The sequence below is a fragment of the Buceros rhinoceros genome, unplaced genomic scaffold, assembly GCF_000710305.1.
Source record: "Buceros rhinoceros silvestris isolate BGI_N320 unplaced genomic scaffold, ASM71030v1 scaffold5188, whole genome shotgun sequence".
Lineage (NCBI taxonomy): Eukaryota > Metazoa > Chordata > Aves > Bucerotiformes > Bucerotidae > Buceros > Buceros rhinoceros.
Genome location: NW_010427412.1, coordinates 49,928 through 69,731, shown reverse-complemented (window position 1 = coordinate 69,731; position 19,804 = coordinate 49,928). Strand labels below are relative to the sequence as shown.

At 44.5% G+C, this 19,804-nt stretch overlaps 1 protein-coding gene across 1 annotated transcript in view; it reads left to right on the top strand.

Moving 5' to 3' along the window:
• The window catches only part of PRIMA1 (proline rich membrane anchor 1), a gene marked incomplete at its 5' end in the record, with an annotated part of 44,867 nt that extends 30,998 nt beyond the window's left edge, over positions 1-13,869 (top strand). Inside the window, one exon of the mRNA XM_010141890.1 lies at positions 13,770-13,869. Coding sequence (XP_010140192.1) covers positions 13,770-13,869 — 100 coding nt within the window. The remainder of the gene's footprint in view (positions 1-13,769) is intronic.
• Positions 13,870-19,804: the final 5,935 nt, after the last annotated feature.

Below are 19,804 nucleotides of genomic sequence, written 5' to 3'. Positions count from 1 at the left end.
ATCGGGAAGACCTGGGAATGTCACTGAGGGCGGCTGAAAGACAAACTTTAAAATTTTGGTAAAGCAAGGAAAAGACAGTCACACTCTAGCCTGATTATCTTTTCCACTGGCTAAATGTCGATGCTTATCAACAACAGCACCAGCATCTACCAGTGAGCACCACACTCCAGGTCTTCTGTCCCCTGTAACCAAAGCCCAACGCCCCCGTATGTTGCTTAGCCTTTATGCCTAATCATCTCCCAACGGAGAATTTCCTTCCATCCTTAGAATGAGATTGCAGATGATATACTAATGACAATTTAAATACCCCGAGCAACCAATCTTTCTGCAGGAGATCCCATTTTTTAACCATCGAGAAATGAGTTCATAGAATCATAGAATCGTTGAGGTTGGAAGGGACAGCTGGAGAATGTCTAGTGCAAACTGCTGCCATAACAGAGTCAGCTAGAGTAGGTAGCCAAGGTCTGTGTCCAGCTGTGTTTTGAATATCTCCACAGACGGAGAGTCCACAACCTCTCTGAATTCTTGTTGTATTTCTTGTATTCTTTCAAAGCTATCACTATTTATTAAACTAAATGTAGCCCTGCTTGATGACAACTGAGTGCTATGAAGGTTGATCCAAAAGTAATGCCTTCTTTTTATATCCGTGGAAACTACAACAGCTACAAAGAGCTCAATAACACTGTTTGACAGAGCAAATTCTCAGTTACCAAACACTGGGTTTTGACACAGTCCCCACCATTGGCTGTGCATTTTCACCAGTGATGAACAAGAGCCTGCGTGCAGCACTCATAAAAATGCCCCAGAGGAGGTGACCCACCATCACTGTTACCACTGCTGGAATGCACCACCCACCGCCCCACTGTGCTGACACCCACTGTTTGGTCTCTGTAGACATTCAGCAGCGTCAATGACTGTCAGTGGGTGCAATGTTTTCCTCATGGAGGAATTCATTTACACCCCTTTGCTTCATACGCACCCCCGTATCAGACCCCATGTTGTCAGACTGCCCCTCTGCTGCCGTCTGTCACACGGCGACTGAATCAGCTGGAATACTGGTGGGAAGGTTCAACCTCTACTGCCAGACCACCAACATCCACCCCTGACGATGTGGGCCAACGTCATAAAATAGGAGGTGTTACTCTCAGAGCAGTCCTCGAAGTACAAGGAAAATCCACTGTTCCTCCAAACAGTATTGAAGTCTGGGTGTTAGTTGTGCAACAATTTCCAGGGCAGTACATGTAGGACAAGCTGTTGAACAGCTTTACAACCTGACCCAAGCCCACTGGAGCTCTGCTGTTCGGTCTGCTGATTCAGTGGCATCACTGGAGGTTTTTGGATGAGGGACTAATAGTTGTCGCTGTCCAAGATGAAGAAGGGTTGGGCTCATTTTTAAGTAGAACAGCAAAAGTATTGCCACTACTTGTTAGCAGTTCGTTTGGCAGGTCAAGGGTTGGTAAGTGGATAAAATAGCCTTTCACTCAGAGAGATGGCTGAGCCACGCCGCATGGGCCGTGTTGTGCAGGACAGTTTGCTTTGCTGTTGCCTGTGCAGTACACGTTGGTTGGATAAGCAGGAGGATCAGTGTTCTCAGTCTGTGATTTTTATAAGCACTACATGTTACATAACTATTGTAGGGCAGGTTTTCTCTGTCTAAGTTACACCAAAGTTACATTCTGCTCGGGAGAAAGTTTGCTGTTCAAAATGGATAAAATGCCCCCTGTTTCTCGTAACTGGGAACACTGGAAGCCTTCAGGAGGCTTTAGTCTTTAGCATAAAACAAAGAGTCCAAGTGTTTCACCAGATACTCTCCTACGGATCATTTTTCACTTGTTCACTCCTAATTTGTGATGTATTGACAAAGATGCCAACAGAAATCTCTAGAGCTTTATGGTCTGTCCTGAGATCAATTAACTTTTTGTTGTGGTCAGAAACAAACCTGCCATTTTCCTGTTTTCTGCTTCAGATGGGGGTATCACATTGAAGGCAGAACTCTTGCTATAGATTCAAGTATTCTACAGTTACTGCCTCGTCGCGACTCTGTAATAGCCATGGGTGGATTTTACAGGCTTGTGCCAGAACATAATGCTCATGCTGGTCTAATTGTAGTAGTTGAAATATTCCTGATTTTCCCAGTGAAATTATAAGAAACAAGTGGATACTAGAGCTTTGAAACATATAGGAGAGTTGACAGGTTTACCATGAGTTTTTAATTAAACTTTTTCCCAAAGCCATAACTTCTGAAGAAATCTGGGTATATATGAGATCAGGATTCTCTTCACTTACAAGTCTAAAAACTGAAAATGAACATCACAGCTTCCATTCCCCATGATAATGATGGATGATGGAGTGAAGCACTAACAAACAGGAGGTCTGATGTAAAGGGTCTGATCCCAGCTGTGCGCAAAGCAGGAGTGGGAAGATAGGGTCACTCCTTCTGGCCTTTGCAAAGAGGCCATGTACAGAGGTCCAGCTGAAGGAGCAGTACCTTCTTTGATGTCTGCTTTTTGAGGCAGTAGCATGAAAATCATAAAAGATGTTAATACTCCCAAGCAGCAGGAACTGCAGACTTACCTGGTTCTTCCTTTCAGGTGCTCTGACCCCTGAACTCAAGTCCTTCCTCAGAAATTGTTCCCAGTTACAGTTGTCTAAAGCCACTTAGCTCCCACACTGCACAAAACCAAATCTTAGTGTAGACATCAAGGTGTGCAGGATTTGCTGGTTGCTCTGCCTTGCACACCCAGAGCATGGGAAGGCTGTGACTACCCTGTGCAGTCCATTTACAGTGGGTTTGCATTTATCCTGCAAAGAGCAGAGTCTGGCTCTGTGAACCCTTCTTTGTGAGTGGAGAAAGTCAGAAGCAGCTGCTTGGAAATCAGTGGTCTTACTCTAGTTGGTGGCAGAGACAGAGTCTCTGTCTCAAGTGCATAGTGATCTACATAGCTGCAATGGTCAGTTCATTTTTACAAGTTTTAATTTTCTTCTGAGCTCTTTGCACTTATTTGTGTTGCAGACACTCTGCTATTAAAGAGGTTTCTGTAACAGAAAATCTGCAGAGAATTTTGCTTCATCTGTACAGAAATTAATTGTTAGTATTTAAATAATTTTGTGAAATTCTATTTAAATGGTTCTGTGGAATAGCAGTAGCCTTGTTCTGTATGGATCAAGCCCACAATTCAAGTCATTGCCTATGTTTGCAAGGGATCAAATAGCAAGGCAGTTATCTACATTCAGAAAAAAATCTGAACACAAAGTAGCACAGAAGATCAGCAGTGTTCTGGGAATGGAAGAGTCCATTGCCTGAAAGGGCAGTACCTACACTCACTTGGCTGATGAGAGACGTGCTGTCCTTCAGAGACAGCAAGAGAGCAGTGAAGAGCAGCCTTTGCTCATCTCCTCTCGCAGCCTCTTGTTATTCCAACCCCACATTTTTCCAGTACTGATGCTCACCCTAACCTGAAGCGTGGGGCATCAACAGCCAGCAAGTGCAGACATGGTAGGAGATCCCTGAACCTCTCCAACATAGATATCTTTTTGTAAGAACAACTAATTGGAGACTAGCTAACTAATGGTTTATAAATGTCTTTTGCTGGCCTCACAGTAACTGAGCAGAAACAATTAGGTAGTTGTCGTTACAACGTGAAGGTTATGGAGTAGATCATCCCAAGTGCCATCACGAGGCACATACAGGACAACCAGGTGATCAGGCCCAGTCAACATGGATTTATAAGAAGCAGGTCCAGCTTCACTAACCTGATCTCCTTCTATGACAAGGTGACATAATTAGTGGGTGAGGAAAGAGCTGTGGACGTTGTCTACCTAGACTTTAGTAAAGCCTTTGACACTGTTTCTCACAGCATTCTGCCAGAGGAACTGGCTGCTCATGGCATGGACGACTGTACTTGGCCAATCACAGGTGGTGTTTCCCAGGGCTCAGTATTGGGTCCTGTTCTCTTTAACATCGTTATCAATGATCTGGATGAGGGGATCGAGTGCACCCTCAGTCAGTTCACAGATGACACCAAGTTAGGCAGGAGTGTTCATCTGCTTGAGGATAGGGAGGCTCTACAGGCTGGATCAATGTGCTGAGGCCAGTGGTATGCAGTTCAAGACCAAGTGCCAAGTCCTGCACGTGGGTCACAACACCCTGCAACGCTTCAGGCTTGGGGAACAGTGGCTGGAAAGTTGCCTGGTGGAAAAGGACCCTGGGGATGTTGGTCAACAGCCAGCTGAATATGAGCCAGCAGTGTGCCCAGGTGGCCAAGAAGGCCAATGGCATCCTGGCTTGTGTCAGCAATAGTGTGGCCAGCGGGAGTGGGGAAGAGATCATCCCCCTGTTCTTGGCACTGGTGAGGTTACATCTTGAGTACTGCATCCGGTTTTGGGTCCCTCCCTGCAAGAAGGACGCTTTGTTGCTGGAGTGTGTTCAGAGAAGGGCAACAAAGCTGGTGAAGGGTCTAGAGAGCAAGTCCTATGGGGAGCGGCTGAGGGAACTGGGGTTGTTTAGCCTGGAGAAAAGGAGGCTGAGGAGATACCTTATCACTCTCTACAACTACCTGAAAGGAGGATGTAGAGAGGCGGGGATTGGTCTCTTCTCCCAAGTAACAATTGATAGGACAAGAGGAAACGGCTTCAAGATGCACCAGGGGAGGGTTGGGTTGGATATTAGGAAAAATTTCTTTCAGAGAGGGTTGTGAAGCACTGGAACAGGCTGCCCAGGAAGATGGTGGAGTTCCCATCCCTGGAGGTATTTGAAAGTCATATAGATGTGGTGCTGAGGGCCCTGGGTTAGTGATGACCTGGCAGTGCCGGGTGAATGGTTGAACTCAATGATCTCATAGGTCTTTTCCAACCAAAACGATTCTGTGAGTCTGTGATTCTGTCTATATAAAAAAAGCAAGATGCTGATCGGGTTTGGTACAGCTGGGCACTTGACAGGCATGTTTCTCCAGATTTCCTCATTAATGTTTGTTAAGCACTCTGAAGACAGAAAGCATTGAATAGTGATAGGTCTTGTTAAGCCTGTTTCAAAAGGACTGGAGAATTTTAAGGGTCTAAGAGAAGGATCTGTTTAGGCTTCCACTGGTGTTTTTGTATTACCGAGTGGCAGATAACCAGAGGAGGTTTCTTGCTTTCACCCAGCACCTGTGAGATCGTGCATGTCTCAGTTTTGTGTGGCCGACAGAGAGCTTTCACAAATGGGTGCAGAAATGAAGGCTCAAACTTGCATGTGCCTTCGGCTTGTGGGCACAAAAGCCCAGAGAGTGCGCACAGTCTGATTTGGGTCATATGCAGTATTTTGTCCATGAGCTCCATGACTTTGATTTTAGTGAAACACCATTGCAGTAATGCATCTGCACTAGTCTGGAGGTTATTCACAAGAGGGCTCTGGGAAATGCTACTCTCTTCCCCCTCCTGATCTGCATGAAAAGGGGAAAAAATCAAACCAGGAGCATGTGCTGCCTTCATTATTAACTGCTTCCTATTCCCAGCCATTGCCCAGACCCAAATGCTGTAGCAGAGCAACTCATGGTGTGTCCAACTCTGACCGTAGGTATTGCCTTGATCACTGAAAATCAACCCCAGGGACATTGGGACTACACGTGAAGTTCAATGAAATGCTTTCTCCTGTTGCATTGGTTGTTCTAGTTCCCTGAAGCAGTCAGTATTCCTTCTTTGCTACTTCAGGGTGGCAGTCTAGACCTGTTAGTAACACAGGATTGGAACAAGACGCCTGGCTCACCCTGCCTGTCCCCGATATTGTGGGCATGGTGGCATTTGATCCTTTTCATAAACAAACCGGTCTCCCTCTTGAAGCTGTATAGTTTTCCCTCTCTCCCTGCTCCCTCCTCCAGCAGTCCCAGTTCAAAACATTATTCTTCTGAGTAAGAGAATCTTCTTCTGAGTGAGAGTAAAAGAACCTTTTTTTGTATCTCCAGTCTAAGTTTATTGATGGCATCTTCCCACTTTTTCCTTTTGAATGTCCTTTTCCTCTTCTGGTGTTCCCTGAAATCAGTCCCGTCCCCTCTTTCTTTTCATTAGACTAGATTGTTCGATTTTCTTTACTATCTTCTAATAAGAAATTAGGACAGAAATTTGAGTTGGCTACTCTCTGTAAATTATAGACTTTTTCGGGCAGATCATGCCTAATGCAATGGAGTTACGCATAATCCTGGTTATCTGGGTGCTACATACATATTGACTGCCCCAGGCTGTTTCTGCATTGCTTGGCAGAGCGTGGTCAGCCGTGAACTGAGCTCCATGACCGTGCCTTAACTGCCTACACTGCTCAAGGAGCAGGAGTGTGCTCAGCTCATCAACGCACTGCCAGACATGGTCATGGCCATGGCCATGGCCATCCTCCAGACATGTTTTGGTTTTGTTCAAAGCAGGGTACCTTCATTCCATGCATTCAATATCCAGGGCTGGCGGGGGGGGGGGGAAGGGGGGGGGGGGGGGGGGGGGTTGTGTTCATCAGGAGCGCATCAGGTGGAGTCTCATCAATGTGCGGGGGGGGCGGGGGGGGGGGGGAACGGTGTGGAGGGGGATGGGGCTTGTTTGTTGTTGTTAGTGGCTTTTTGCCAGGCTGGAAGGCTGACAACATGAGCTCATTTTTTTCCATTGATTTTTTTTCCTTTTGTCATCAAAACATATTAATGATGTATTCCTTACTGAGACCACCCGACAGATAACGCCAGCTGTAATATCTCTCCAGTCAATAAAACCTTTCAAAGATCATTCTAGGGAGTGCAAAGAATGGGCTGTAATTTGAGGGGTCACTGAAATTACTGTTAGCAATTATGTCAGTTAATAGTGCAGTATCCTAGTAATAAAGCTGCTTCTCTTCCTTAAGATTGGTTTTGTGTAGGATCATAATTCTGAAGTTAGACTAATTGAAGACCTAGCAGGAAATGTGATTGCATCACCTTAGTCTCCCAGGGATGAATCTTCCTCTGTAATATCTGAACAAATCCTCCTCAAGTCCAACAAAGTCTGTGGAATTACTCTGACTTTGCACTGCTGAAAATAAATGAAGACTAAACTCCACTTCTTAAATTTCGCATGTGGCTCAGCAATCTACTGGAATTACTTGCTATCTGAACAGGCCAAATCCTCCCTTCAAATATATCCAGAGCAACTTCAGCTGGCTGGGAGATGCACTTCTGCAGAAAGAGATCTGCCCACCACATTTTGCAGCCTGGGTGCAGCAGCTCGGGGAACCTCTAAGTGCTGATGAATGGCTGCAGAGCGACTCTGTATGGATTATTTTGCTTCCCTGAGAGAAGCACACAGCAAAGGCTAGATCTTCAATCTGTGCACAGTGAGGGGGACTTGACAGTCACAGGGGAGCATGAACCACTCCAAAACAGAAATCGCCCACGTGCCTGCAGGGCTCGCTTAAATGTACTCCAGAAACTGGTCAGCCAAAAATGGCTGGGAGGGAGAGCTGAGTTAGCTGTAAGTTGCAGACTTGAAAATGCTCATGTGAACAGCCAGAAAAGAAGAAACTCTTTTTAGGAGATGGTGGCTTGGGGTTAGATCAAAGCCTATTGCTGCAATATGATTTGCAGTGCTATGAAAGAGACCTTCCCTTTTTGCTTCATGGTCCTAGCACTGTGCACCTGCACAGATCTTCTCCCCTTCTCCACACGAGAGACAGACAGAAAACATCTGAAGATATAAAAAATTGTACGCTTAATTTCTGTCATAAATCTTCTTTATCAGCTGACCACTAGTTTTGTTTGGCTAAGACTGAACTACTCAAACATCTCTACGGAAAGAACGACCTTTTCTGATTCACAGAAGACACATCTCTTTTTTTCACAAGGTTCAAACCTCCATCAAATGTCCAGTGTCCAGTATACATAGTCCTCCCAAATGGTGCAGGTAGTATCCTCCAGTTTCCATATAAAACTTTATCGTTTGGAAGAGTAAGTCAAAACCAACACATATAGGGATAATAAGTAATAAACACTGGGGGCAAGACAGTTTGTTTGTGTTTTAGATGCCGGACTATCTTTACGCTGTCAAATATTCAGACTGAATTTTCCTGGTGACTTTCTTTCCATGGCTCTGAAAACTATCTCCAGGGAAGTGTCTCTCTTTAACGTGAGTCCCGTATGTCTGGGCCATAGCAGCAGGCTGGCTGGCCAGTCAAGGTTAGTCAAATCAATGAGCAAGTCTCGTCATGGGCGACTGAACACAAATTCGGTGGCTGTGTTGCAGAAAGCAACTATTGTCAGTGCACTGAGTACTTCTAGGAAGGGTCCTGTTCACAAACCAATCTTAGAAAGCAAGCTTGCTTCTCCCAACAGTTGCTATCGCAGAACTGATTCACCTCATGCTTATGCCCAGCATGAATCAAACGGCTGTGTGATGAATGCCCCCGGTACTAAGATGTAAACAGCCTCCATTTATATTCTTATAAACATTCAGGTTATTTAGTCTAGAAATTTAATTTAATAACATCACTACAAAATTTATTCTTTTGCTCCTATCCTGTATCTGCTAAATAAGGATGTTTTTGAAGTAAGACTGTGGCCCACACATCATCTCGTCTGGGCTTCCAGCAGTGAAGGCAAGCCAAAAGCTCAAAACATAACTGCCACTGGTGCTGCTAGCATCCCGGCCCAGGAGATGAAGTGGAGTGAAAATATACTTACCAGATACTGACCCTGTTTCTTGGACAACTTTTGTAACCCAGGAAGTTGCTGCTGCGGTTGGGTCTCTGCTGGTGTATAGGTAGGTGGGATATTTCTGCTGTGCTCTAGGGGCACATCAGGATAGACCAATCCTATGAACCAAGTGGGTGTGTTGTATGAGACCCAATTTCATAGAAAATCATTAATTTTTATGTGTTGATAGCTAATGAAATATTCATCAGTATGGAGAAGAGCTTTGAAGTCATTGCACATATAAGCGATATATCTTCAGCTCTCTGATTTGCCTCTTCCCTTCTGCCGCTTTGCCCTGGGGACTGGCAAGCAGACACGCGGCCCCGCACAGGAGGGGCGGGTGAGCCACGGTGATGCTCGCCTGTAGAGCAGCTCTCCAGCTGCTTGTCCTTCCCCATAGCACAGCCCTCTGCTGTGAGGTGAGAGAGTGGGGCTGCCCACAGAGCTTGGTAGCAGCTTTGTTCGTGGTAGCAGCCAGCTGAAGGTGAAAATGATTTTAGAGGAGAGACAAGTTCCTTATGTGTAACTAAAATCACCTTCATCAGAAGAACTGAAAACACAGAAGGATTTTTGGCACAAGCACCTTGTCCGGTAGCACAGGCATTGGCTGTGCAAAGGCAGTACAGAGATGCCTCATAGCTTTCACTGTTGGTAAAATCTCTGTCAGTTGATACGGATACCCATACAGAAAATTTTTTTTTTTAGGCATTGGCTGTGCAAAGGCAGTACAGAGATGCCTCATAGCTTTCACTGTTGGTAAAATCTCTGTCAGTTGATACGGATACCCCTACAGAACATTTTTTTTTTTCTGGTGCTTTCTAAATACGATTTACAATTTTGTGCCACTGCTCAGTAAAGAGTGGAGTTGCACTGTGGTCTTGTGAGCATTGGGCGTCTCTTCCAACACCACAGAGCAGGGAGGACAAAGAGGCCTTTCCTCCTCTAACTGCATGTTAAAAGAAGAATGAGACGTTCTATTCCAGTTTTGTAAGAAAGAGGATAGCAGTTTCCCGTGGAGGGTAATCCAGGGCCGCAAATCCCAAGTGGAGGCAGTCGTTTCCTGGCAATCCTGAGTCAGGTATGGGAGCCCCCAAAGGAGATGAACTTAAGATCCCTTTAATTCTTGGCTGCCAGCCCAGGGTCACCCCCTCCCAGCTTGTCTGGATTTCCCAGGGGCCTGGCCTTCCCATGGACCATCCTGGTGGCCATGGTACACTGACACTAACCAAGGTGTTGCTGTGGAGGTAGGCAGTAGGAAGAAGGTTTGCAAAGCTCAGGTCTGTCTTACAAAATCAGATTTTATTCTTGGCTCTCATGCCTTCCAAACATGAAGCACCTTGAAGAGTGTGAGCATGTGGATTGCATTGTGTCTTTTAAACTCCATTGCAGTTTACTCCTCTGGACGAAGATTCTTTTCCCATTTCTAGCTGATCCTACCTTAAAGCTTCAATAAGCCTGTAAGTAACAAGGCATAATAAAGTCCCGATCAAGTGATTAGTCTGCTCAGCTTTTCCTTGATTTTGTCTGAAAAGTCATATTTAGAGATTTTCTTAGGTGTGCACAAGGGAGACACGAGGTGAAACCATCCCCTACTGCTCTACCACACAACTGCCTCACAGACAGCAGGTCTATGACAAATTTACACCAGTGGCTAAAGCTGGCAGGGAGGCTTTTGTCCAATATACCAACTGAGTTTTGAGACTAGCCGTGATAAAGGGCCAAAAACTGTGTTTCCTTTAGGAAATTTTCTGAAGACAGAATGTACAAATTACATTTGAATGTGCTTCATTACGCTGACCTTTACACAGGACTCTGCAGAGAACTGGTACAAGGCAATATGACAAGCTAATATGAATTTCTTTGATAAATATGATTTATAATGTGATCAGAACCTCATCTGAAATTTAAGTTTCATGTGTGAAATACACTATTAAATGGCTGTTTGATGCTTTCTTGATTTTAGGACTCATGCAAATTAATGCATGCGTGGTGGAGAGGTCATTATGGACTCTGATGCGTCATTTCAGGCGTGCACTAAGCTGTACAGAGTTGCATGCCCCTTTCATGCGCAGATGTTTGGCATGAAGAGCGCACCAATTTGTTTGCTAAACATCAAAGTGCAGTGTGTAGCAAATCATACTGTAAAGAAATGCAAACCACTTGTTAGCGAACAGCCCGTTTCGCCTGCCACCAAGTGAGTATGTCATGGATATGAATAGTTCCCTACTCATTCCCTCACTAATGTGAAACATCCCTTTTACCAGTGAAGAGCGACAGAAAAGCGTAAATACATGGCCATAGCGCGTCATCTGAAAGGGGGCTTGGAGTATCACACATAGGAAGATCGTCCATAATGCAGTTTATCAGGCAGAAAATAGGATAAAAGGGTTCCTCTTGGTGTGTCAGAGGAAAACTTGCATGCTTGGATCTCAACAGTCAATGGAATTTGAGGTAAAAGAAAGCTAGTGACACACAGAGCTAGTGGCACAGGAAGAGCTAGTGTCCTAATGCAAAAGGGCAGCTGAAAAATAGCAACAGGACAAAATGACTTTGCGTATCTAAATACTAGGTCAGTTTTAATCACCGTGACAAGGGCATACAAGTCTTCCAGACCAGCCATTTAAATGGTGTAACTGAGGCAAGTTTGACCCCAAATCCATACCTGGCGTGATTTGGTAACAGACTGGGTGAAGGAGTTAAACAGAGCAGTCTCTGAGCCTGAGCTATTGTGTATTCCAAAAACAAATAAATGCATAAGTGCCTCAAATAGCTATTTCATCGAGTCCCAAGAAAGTAGTTGCTCTGTGTTGCTAACATTAACCCTGAGCAGCTGATAAGGCAGAAGCAGAACCTTGATAAAATCTCCATTCCACTGTTTGCAGGCTCTGAAAAAATACACTTCCAATGCATACTGGTGCCAGTGGTGTGATATCACTGGCAACATCTCCAGCAGTGTCTGCAAAGAAGCCTCACCATTGGATGAGAATCTCCAAATGGCCCAGGTCTCCACTGGGAGACCAGCCTGAGGAGGGGAGAGGGCAAACAGCAGCTCTCAGTGAGGAGAAACTGAAGCAAGAAAAGGGGAAGGAAAGGAAGAAGTTTCAAGAGGATTGAAGAAGTTGATCTTGAAATCACTTCTGAAAAATGAAAAATGTAGATAAAAATGAGAGGAAGACGCTTTTTAACCTGAAGGTTAAAGAGGGAAAGAAAATTAAACTGGAGAGGTGCAGAAACACATAGGAGGCCAAAATAAAGAAAGAAGAGATAAACAGGAGACAAACACATAGAAAGTAGAAGTGGCCAAAATATCTTCAATTTTTGACCATTCACTATGCTGATTGTCGGGGTTAGAACAGGGCTAGGGGGAGTCAAAAAAAAAAACAAACCAGAATTTTTGAAAGCAACAGAGAAGTTTAGACAGCCACGCCATTTTTCCTGTATGGGAAAAAAATGAGAAGTATTGCAGTCACATTCTCTCTTCCTCCTGTCAGGGATGAGGCAGGGTGGATGGGTGCTTTACAATGTCATGAAAGACAGAGCCACTGGACCTTGTGTCAGATGCAGACAAGCACAGAATGTTAATGGCTGAAAAACGGTTCAACAAACCTTTAGTGTCAACAACTCTTAGTCTTCCATTTCCATTCTCTAACAGCTAGAATCATGACTAATATTAACAAGCCTGCTAAAACCTTACCAGCTAAAGAGGCATAAGACACCACAATCCAAAGTATTTTCTTTGAGATTACAAGCAAAATAAATTTATCTTCTTGTAATCATTCTCCATAAATCTTTCATTAATACTTTGCTGAAATTAAATGTCATTAACCACTTTTTAATAATTGTTGTTTGTTTTGTTAAAGAATGTCAGGAACAATAGCACAGAGTGACTGTTGTATTACATTTATCTGGTCCTCTTTTTACGCACAGCAGCGCTGTCAACTCAAGGCACTAATGTCTGAAATACTGTGTGGAAAGCACAAAGCTTTTTCCTCCTACTGTGTTGAAAGCTTCGGATTTCAATAAAGGCCACACCACTTGTGAGAAGTTGTGGGGGAAACACTTACCTGATGTAGCATGGTCTGTAAGGGGACTTATGCTCAGGTCTCCCTTTTCAAAGTCATTTTAAAATCCCAAATAAGATGGTTTTGCTCTGTGATACACACGTACTTAGTTTCCTGCACTTGCTGGCATTTTCTCAATTGTCTCACAATTAGCATTGGTGGTCGTGGACCATGTTACCAAATGACACAAGCAGCCACCAAACAAAATTAAAAGGGTGGTTGTGTCCTGGAGGGACTCGTAGATCATAGCGGGCACCACGTTTCAGTTGCTAACTCAGGCACATAGAACATGAACATCTGTGTCTGGGCTGGTAAACTAGATGTCACTCACAGACAAAGCAGAGGGACAAGGATGCCTCGGGCACAAAGCATCTGCCTTATCTTGGGTATCCTAAATGATGCTGTTCTGAACTGTGTTTTAGAAGTACCTGTTTCTCTCCAGGTTCTGGAGTGGTACCTTCTAGACTGTGAAGGTAGTTTGGGGTCATCACCACAGAGGTGCATATCTGCACTGGTCGGATGAGTCCTCTCCTCGTGACCAAACACAATGGTTTTATGACTGGTGAGGGAGTTGGGTTCTCAGTGGAAACAACTGGTTATCATCCCAGTTTGAGTGATGTTGCACTTTGAGAGAAAAGGCCCAGGACTGCACCAAGGCAGAGACTGACCCAGCAACCCAGCCTCCATTCTAGGGATGAAGGTGGTGGTGGAGTGCTCGCCTTCCAGCAGCCTTCGTCCCGTGCAACTTGCACACTTGTATCTATACACAGACTAGCATGGGGAGACCAACAGCCCGTCGTGAGGTCTTAGGACTAGACTTCTCACCTTCCAGGTTGATCATGAGGCTTGACAAAATTAAACTGCTGTTTTGGCCTGTGTTCAGAAAGAAAAAAATCTACAGGAAAAGTTCAGTATTATGATGCACCTTTCATGTCCTTACCTTCAATCTGTATTGACAAAGATGATGTTTATTTCTGTCCTTTCTTCTCCCCCACGCTCTGTATGTGCATCACCGAACATGGGATCACTCAAGGAAACCAATGAGAAAAGAAGAGAACGGAACCAGTCGGGCTGAATATGCAATGACCTCCTCCCAAAACAACAAAACAGTTGATAACAATGCGGTTGTATAATCCCTGAAACCCCGCCGAGGCGCAGGAGGTGGTAAACTGTCAAAGCACACACACGGAGTATGCAAGGTGGGTGAAATAAGGCGATGAACGGAGCTCTGTGGCCAAGGACTTCATTTCAGAAATAGCGCACGCATCAGTGATTTAGAAGAGTGCTCTTCAGGCTTGCTGCTTCTCCAAGGGAGGATGAACTCGCCCACCTGGGCTGCCCGGAGAAAAGGCCTCGCAAAGGCATAGGCATTGCATGCTGCATCCGGTGAAAGCAATGTTGCGATGCCTCCCGCTCCTTCTTCTTCCTCTCTTCACCACCACCCCCACCCCTCCACACACACACTCTTCACTTTGAATTGAGTGGCCACAAAAAGCTGCTGAAATAGGTTATTTTGAGGAGAAGGTGATCTGCCAGAGTGGCAGCAGCTTATTATAAATGGGTCTGAGGGTCAAGGGTGGGAGGCGTCACCTACGTGCTTCTCCAGCCTGTGCAGTTTTGTACACTTATATTTCATTCTTACCATTCTTATTATTTCATTATTAAAAAGGGAACAAAGGTTTCTATTAAACTATCAAGCAACCAAAAATTGTGTGAACTTGTGAGTTATCCCAGGAAATTCATCTGCGGTCCGGTGACTATGCAGTTTCCATGGCTGAAGACTTTTCAGACAAAAGAAGTGAAAATGTAAGATTTTAGCAACTGGTATTGCTATTGAAAGAGAGATGTTATTAAGAGGTGCTTTGAATGTTATTACTTCATAATCAGCCTCCTTTTTTGCATCACACTATTTTTTATCTATAAAAAAGTTCTTCCTTTGTGAAATTCTATGCGTTTCTCAGTTTTGCATCAAACCGATTCCCCAGGGAATGCCCTACAGAAAAGGTGATTTTTACATCTTGGTGTGAGTATTTAGGTGGGATTGTGTTGAAAGGACTGGCAGCCCTTTGAAGTCCCCTTCATTCACTGGTTAGTGTTGTTTCCTGAAAGTCTCGAGTCTCCTGAACTGACCCACCAAGGACATTGTAGGTCTGTCTTGGAGGACCACTTTTGAGGGGCTGGTAAGCTGGTTGTGTCCATGTTAACTCAGTCCCTGCCCCTCCTGGCCAGAGACTGCCGATGGTGCCAAATTCAGCGTAAAAGCTTAGTGTTGTACTTTCCGTGCCGTGGATTGCAGACTACTTAAAAGCAAAGCTGAATCCACACAAACTTATTTCACTTAGGATCTCAGGTTAGACTCAGTAAATAACCCTTAGAATAAAGGCGATGAGACTAGCCAAGGTGATGGTCTTTTCCCACCTCCTGAAAACTTCCTTCATATCACATCTCCACGTGTATGTCTCCGTTTACCTCTGCGCTGAAAGCAGTGATGCAGTGAAAGACAAATTCCACTCTGGCTTCCTGACTGGACATCAAGCTTCGGTACCACTTGATTTCCATGTCTGTGAGTAACTCCGACCCAGTCTCACTCCGGGATGTGGCTGTGCCTCGGCCATCATGTCCCTCCTTACTGCAACACACTGATGCTTTCAGTTTTCTGTAAGGATGTGCCTGAACTGTGGAAATCTGACCTTAATTTTGAATGAGTTCTTGTCTGCGGTTGCTCGGTTGCCGGGATGTAGAGTTTGGCCTGACAGTAGAGAAATACAATGTTCTGCAGACCTTCCCCAAAAAAAGCTCCAGGATGTGCAAATTTCAGTTTGTGACCGTTTCAGCTCAGGCCCATCTGTAGTTTTCTATTGCCTACTGAACGATAGGGTGTGTGTAAATATAAGTATCTTTACAATGATGAAATGAAATGCTGCTATATACTGCTGTTGAGGCATCTGTGGAGTTACTCATTTAGCTTTTTAGCCCGTCATCACTAAGTAGAAGTTTAGCTACATAAAATTATTTTTTAAAGGCTAGACTTTCTTAGGTGAATGCAATTACAAAAGTGAAAGGGAGTAAGTAACCCTTTGCCCAAGAGTACGATCGTGCCCTGCCATACTCATTTTTTACGCTTGCACAAGACACAGTGATATGTTCTTATATCCCAAGTGGGATTAAAATGACAGAATTTACACCCTGAGTCTAGTATCCTAAATGTTGATTTCCTAAAGCACCTAGCCCCTAAATACTATAACAAAAAAACTGCGAATATATTTCTAGAGTATTTTTTGAGCAATAGCATTTATTTTGGTGCAGTTACCTATGTTTGCCTTTCTGTTTTCACTCCTGTTGTTCCTGCCTAAACGTGACGTAGTTTGAGACTGGTTGCATGTTTAGCTGAGAGCATAAAGTGTGAATGCAGATGAGTTTAGCATGATACAGGCTCAGGATTAGCACTTTCTCATACAGGATGTTGATTCTATTTATTTCCGGATACAGCTTTAAAGGCATGTTCTGCAAGGCCAAAATCACGAAAGGACTTTATAGCTCATTATATCCATCGAAAAGCATCTGGTTTTGCAAGAAGAAGTCTAAAGACGTGGTCACTGGACACTGTCTGATTTTCAGTGATGTCAGTAGCAAAATGTCCTCACTAGAGAAAACCCTGGTGCATGACATAACCCAAGCAAACCCACCCCAGGCCCCCTGAGGTATCCTCAGAAGAAGAGAATCATTAAAAACTTCATGGAGAAGGGGAGGCAGGGCACTGCCAGGAGCAGTACGTGAGGACTAGGATCTATTTCAACTCTGCCACTGATCTGCTGTTTACTAGCAAGTAATTTTGCCTCTCTGTGCCTCAATTTACCCATCTGTATATTCAAGATAAAAATACCAGCTCTGTGGCAGTATTTTGAGAGATATAGATGTATCCTATTTGCATAGGCAGATATACACTATCGCTATATCCCACGTGCTGATACTAAATAAATGTATTTGGGCACGTCATTGCCATTTTTCTTAAACACTGGTCGCGGAAGAGCAGCAGCAGGCAGGCTGAGAGCTGCTTCTCTGCTTGTCCAGAGCATTTCCTCTCAGCAGTCACACAGCTGCACGGTGGGGAGAGGTGGGGAATCTTGCATGGGGTGGATTTGCCTTTAGATTGCTGCCGAAGTACCGCTGACTACACACCACCAAAATTCAAGGCGATCTTCAGAAAGGCGCTTGTGGAAGTATGCTGGAAGCAGATGTAAGTCTTCAGAGAAGAGAGGCTTCAGTGCCGTAGAGGAAGGATTTCTGAAGTTTGCTTATGTGGTTCAAGGTTGTGTTTAACACTCTACAGACTACTTGCAAAGCTTTTATAGAACAGGCTTATATGCCTCCTTATTTTACTGTAATTAAATACAAAGGGAAAAGAACAGGCTTGATGGAAAAGGGCTTTGCTAAGCAGTGACCCTGGATCTGGGGAACTGGCCACCTGAAATGCAGCTTTACAGGCATTTTGAGTTCAATTTTAGCCATCAAATTATCCGGTGTAAAAAGGCCCTGCATAGCTTCGTTCACAAAATAGGCAGATCCCTGGCAGATGCAAAGGTGGGCCATTTCTACCCAGAAGTTAACTGCACTGTTCTGACCACCACCAGAGAGGCTCAGAAAACTGCCGTGTTCAGTTTGAGGGAGCATCAACTCAAAATTTCTTTTCAAGAATCGCCACTAGCAGATGCAAGCAGGGAGTGCACTTTAAGGGGCTGAGATGCAAAGCGTTGAGTTTCCTCAGTTCTCAGCAGCACCAGGAAGGTGGAGCTGAAGCCCCAGGCTTGCTGCCCTTCCTGGCTCTGTCCCAACACAGCTGTGTGCCCAGGAAAGCATCTCTACCTTAGATAGATGCTGCAAAAACAGACAAGGAAAGAGGAGAGTTCTGCTAAGTATAAAATATAAATAAATTGATATATATCTATACAGAGACCTAATTGTCCGGTCTTGCATGCCGTATGGTCACAGCATGTGAAGCAAGTGTGGGCCTCCTGCTCCAACCAGGTCCTGACCATAGATGCTGCCAACCAATGGAGAATCAGGCCTGTGGTAGATATGTATTTACAATACTCCCTGCACCTGTACAAACAAAAGTATAATTTTAAACTGCAAAATAGTGTGTTCAAACCAATGCATGAATGTAAATATTCTAAGATCTGCCTTCTCGACTGTGTACCACATGTACAGATGAAAATGAATATTGTTTTTAGGAAATCTGTAACAGTGGTTAAATGACTAAAGAGAAAAAAAATATCAGAGTTAATGTTGTCATGTTTCTCAAACAAGCCATTAATGTATATTTAGTATTTAAGGATATTGCTCAATAAGTATGTTTCTGTACCAAAAACTGTGTTTGCATATACAGATTGTGCAGTACCCTATTTTAAAAAGGCACCATAATTAATTTTTATTTTAAATAAAAATGTACTTGTAAGAAGTTTTCTGTGTCCTGTCGGTCATATAGCTGAGAACAGAGTCTACACGTTGAAGAGAAATGATGAAAGGAGTAATGCCTGCAGTGCCTCTTCAGGCACTTCTCTTTCCGCCCAAGTTAACCCTTTTACTTAAACACTTTCTGTGCTGGCTTTGGAGAAGCTCGCGGCTGCTGCTCGAACCTGTGTCTGGCCAGGTTCTAGTTCTGTCTCGCCTAACCCTGCAGTTTTAGTCCCAGGTATGTGAACTGCCTCATAAACAGAGGAATTATACTCGTACGTTCCTGCAGCCTCCCCAAAGCTCAAGAAATCCCTTCTCTTTCTGCTGAAGGGTCTGGAAGTTTCCCTAACAACATACTCTATAGTTTTAGAGTGATTTCTTTATCTTTCACATGATAGTACCTTTGTTTATTTTGGTGCAAGAGATACCGTGCACCACTTTATATCCTGACTAACTCTTTGGGTGGTCTTCACCCTCCCTCCTCCACACAAGAACAAAAGCAAATTATGGACCAGTCCTTCAGCAGATCAGCGCTGATTTGCGGTAGCTAAACCCTGATCCTTTGCCCAGGGTTCACCTCTCACAGTTCTATGCCTTTATCAAATGCGACTGAAGAGCACAGTCTGAGGGGGCTTCCCTGAAGCCAAGTGGGCATCACAACCTGGACCTTCCTTTAGGGTGGAGCTTTTCCTTCCCCAGGCACTGAAGGAGCCTAAAGTAACTCCCCAGGACAGGTCAGGTGCCTGAGTAAGGTCAGCTGAATAGCAGCCAAGGGGTGGGAGGATTTTGGTTTAAATGGGGAGGCATCCTAGTTGCCTTTAATTCCCAAGACAGTATTCCCTAACAGTTTTCATTGGTCCCTTGGGAATGACTTCATATCGTAGTTAAAAGAAGCCCTTAAATGGGACATAAAAACGCTAATGCAAAGTGATCAGGTGGCAGTTTAATAAATTGCAGCAATAGCCATTAGCCATATACTATGATATCCAGCAGGCTTAAGTATCAGACATGTTTTGCAAAAGAGGACTTCCACATTAAAACCTCCCTGTGATGACTGAGACAGAAGGTGCCTCTGCAAGGCACTGGCTTCTGCTTCAGGCATCAAAGCAGCTGGGTCAGCATCCGTACCTGCAGTCCACAGCAGAGGAAGAGGGACATCACTTTGAACAGGAGACTGCCATGACTGGGAAGAGACCACTGGGAAACCAGTCAGCAGAAGAACGTAGGGTACAGCCCTGGTGAAATTCAGGTGAGGTCCCTCGAGTGCTACTAACAGTAAAAATATCAGCCCAGAATTTGCTGATACTTGGATGAGCTCATGCCATGCTTTAGTCACGGTGAGATGGTGCAGGAATCAACGCATGAGCATGTTAAGGAATGACCCAAGTACCAGTGCTCTTCAGTGAGCAACAGGAGTATTGGGTGCAAATCTGCTTAAACTAGAGCTCAGCAGAAGAGCTCCAAACATAAAACTGAGGTTATGTCTTGGACAGAGCTGAAAAGATTTGTAAATAACATGAGATGCAGCAATTTGCCATGCTGAGTCCAGAGCCTGGTGTTGCCTTGGCGTGCTCTTCCTCCGCCGCCCTATCCCTGGGAACCAGCGTTATAACA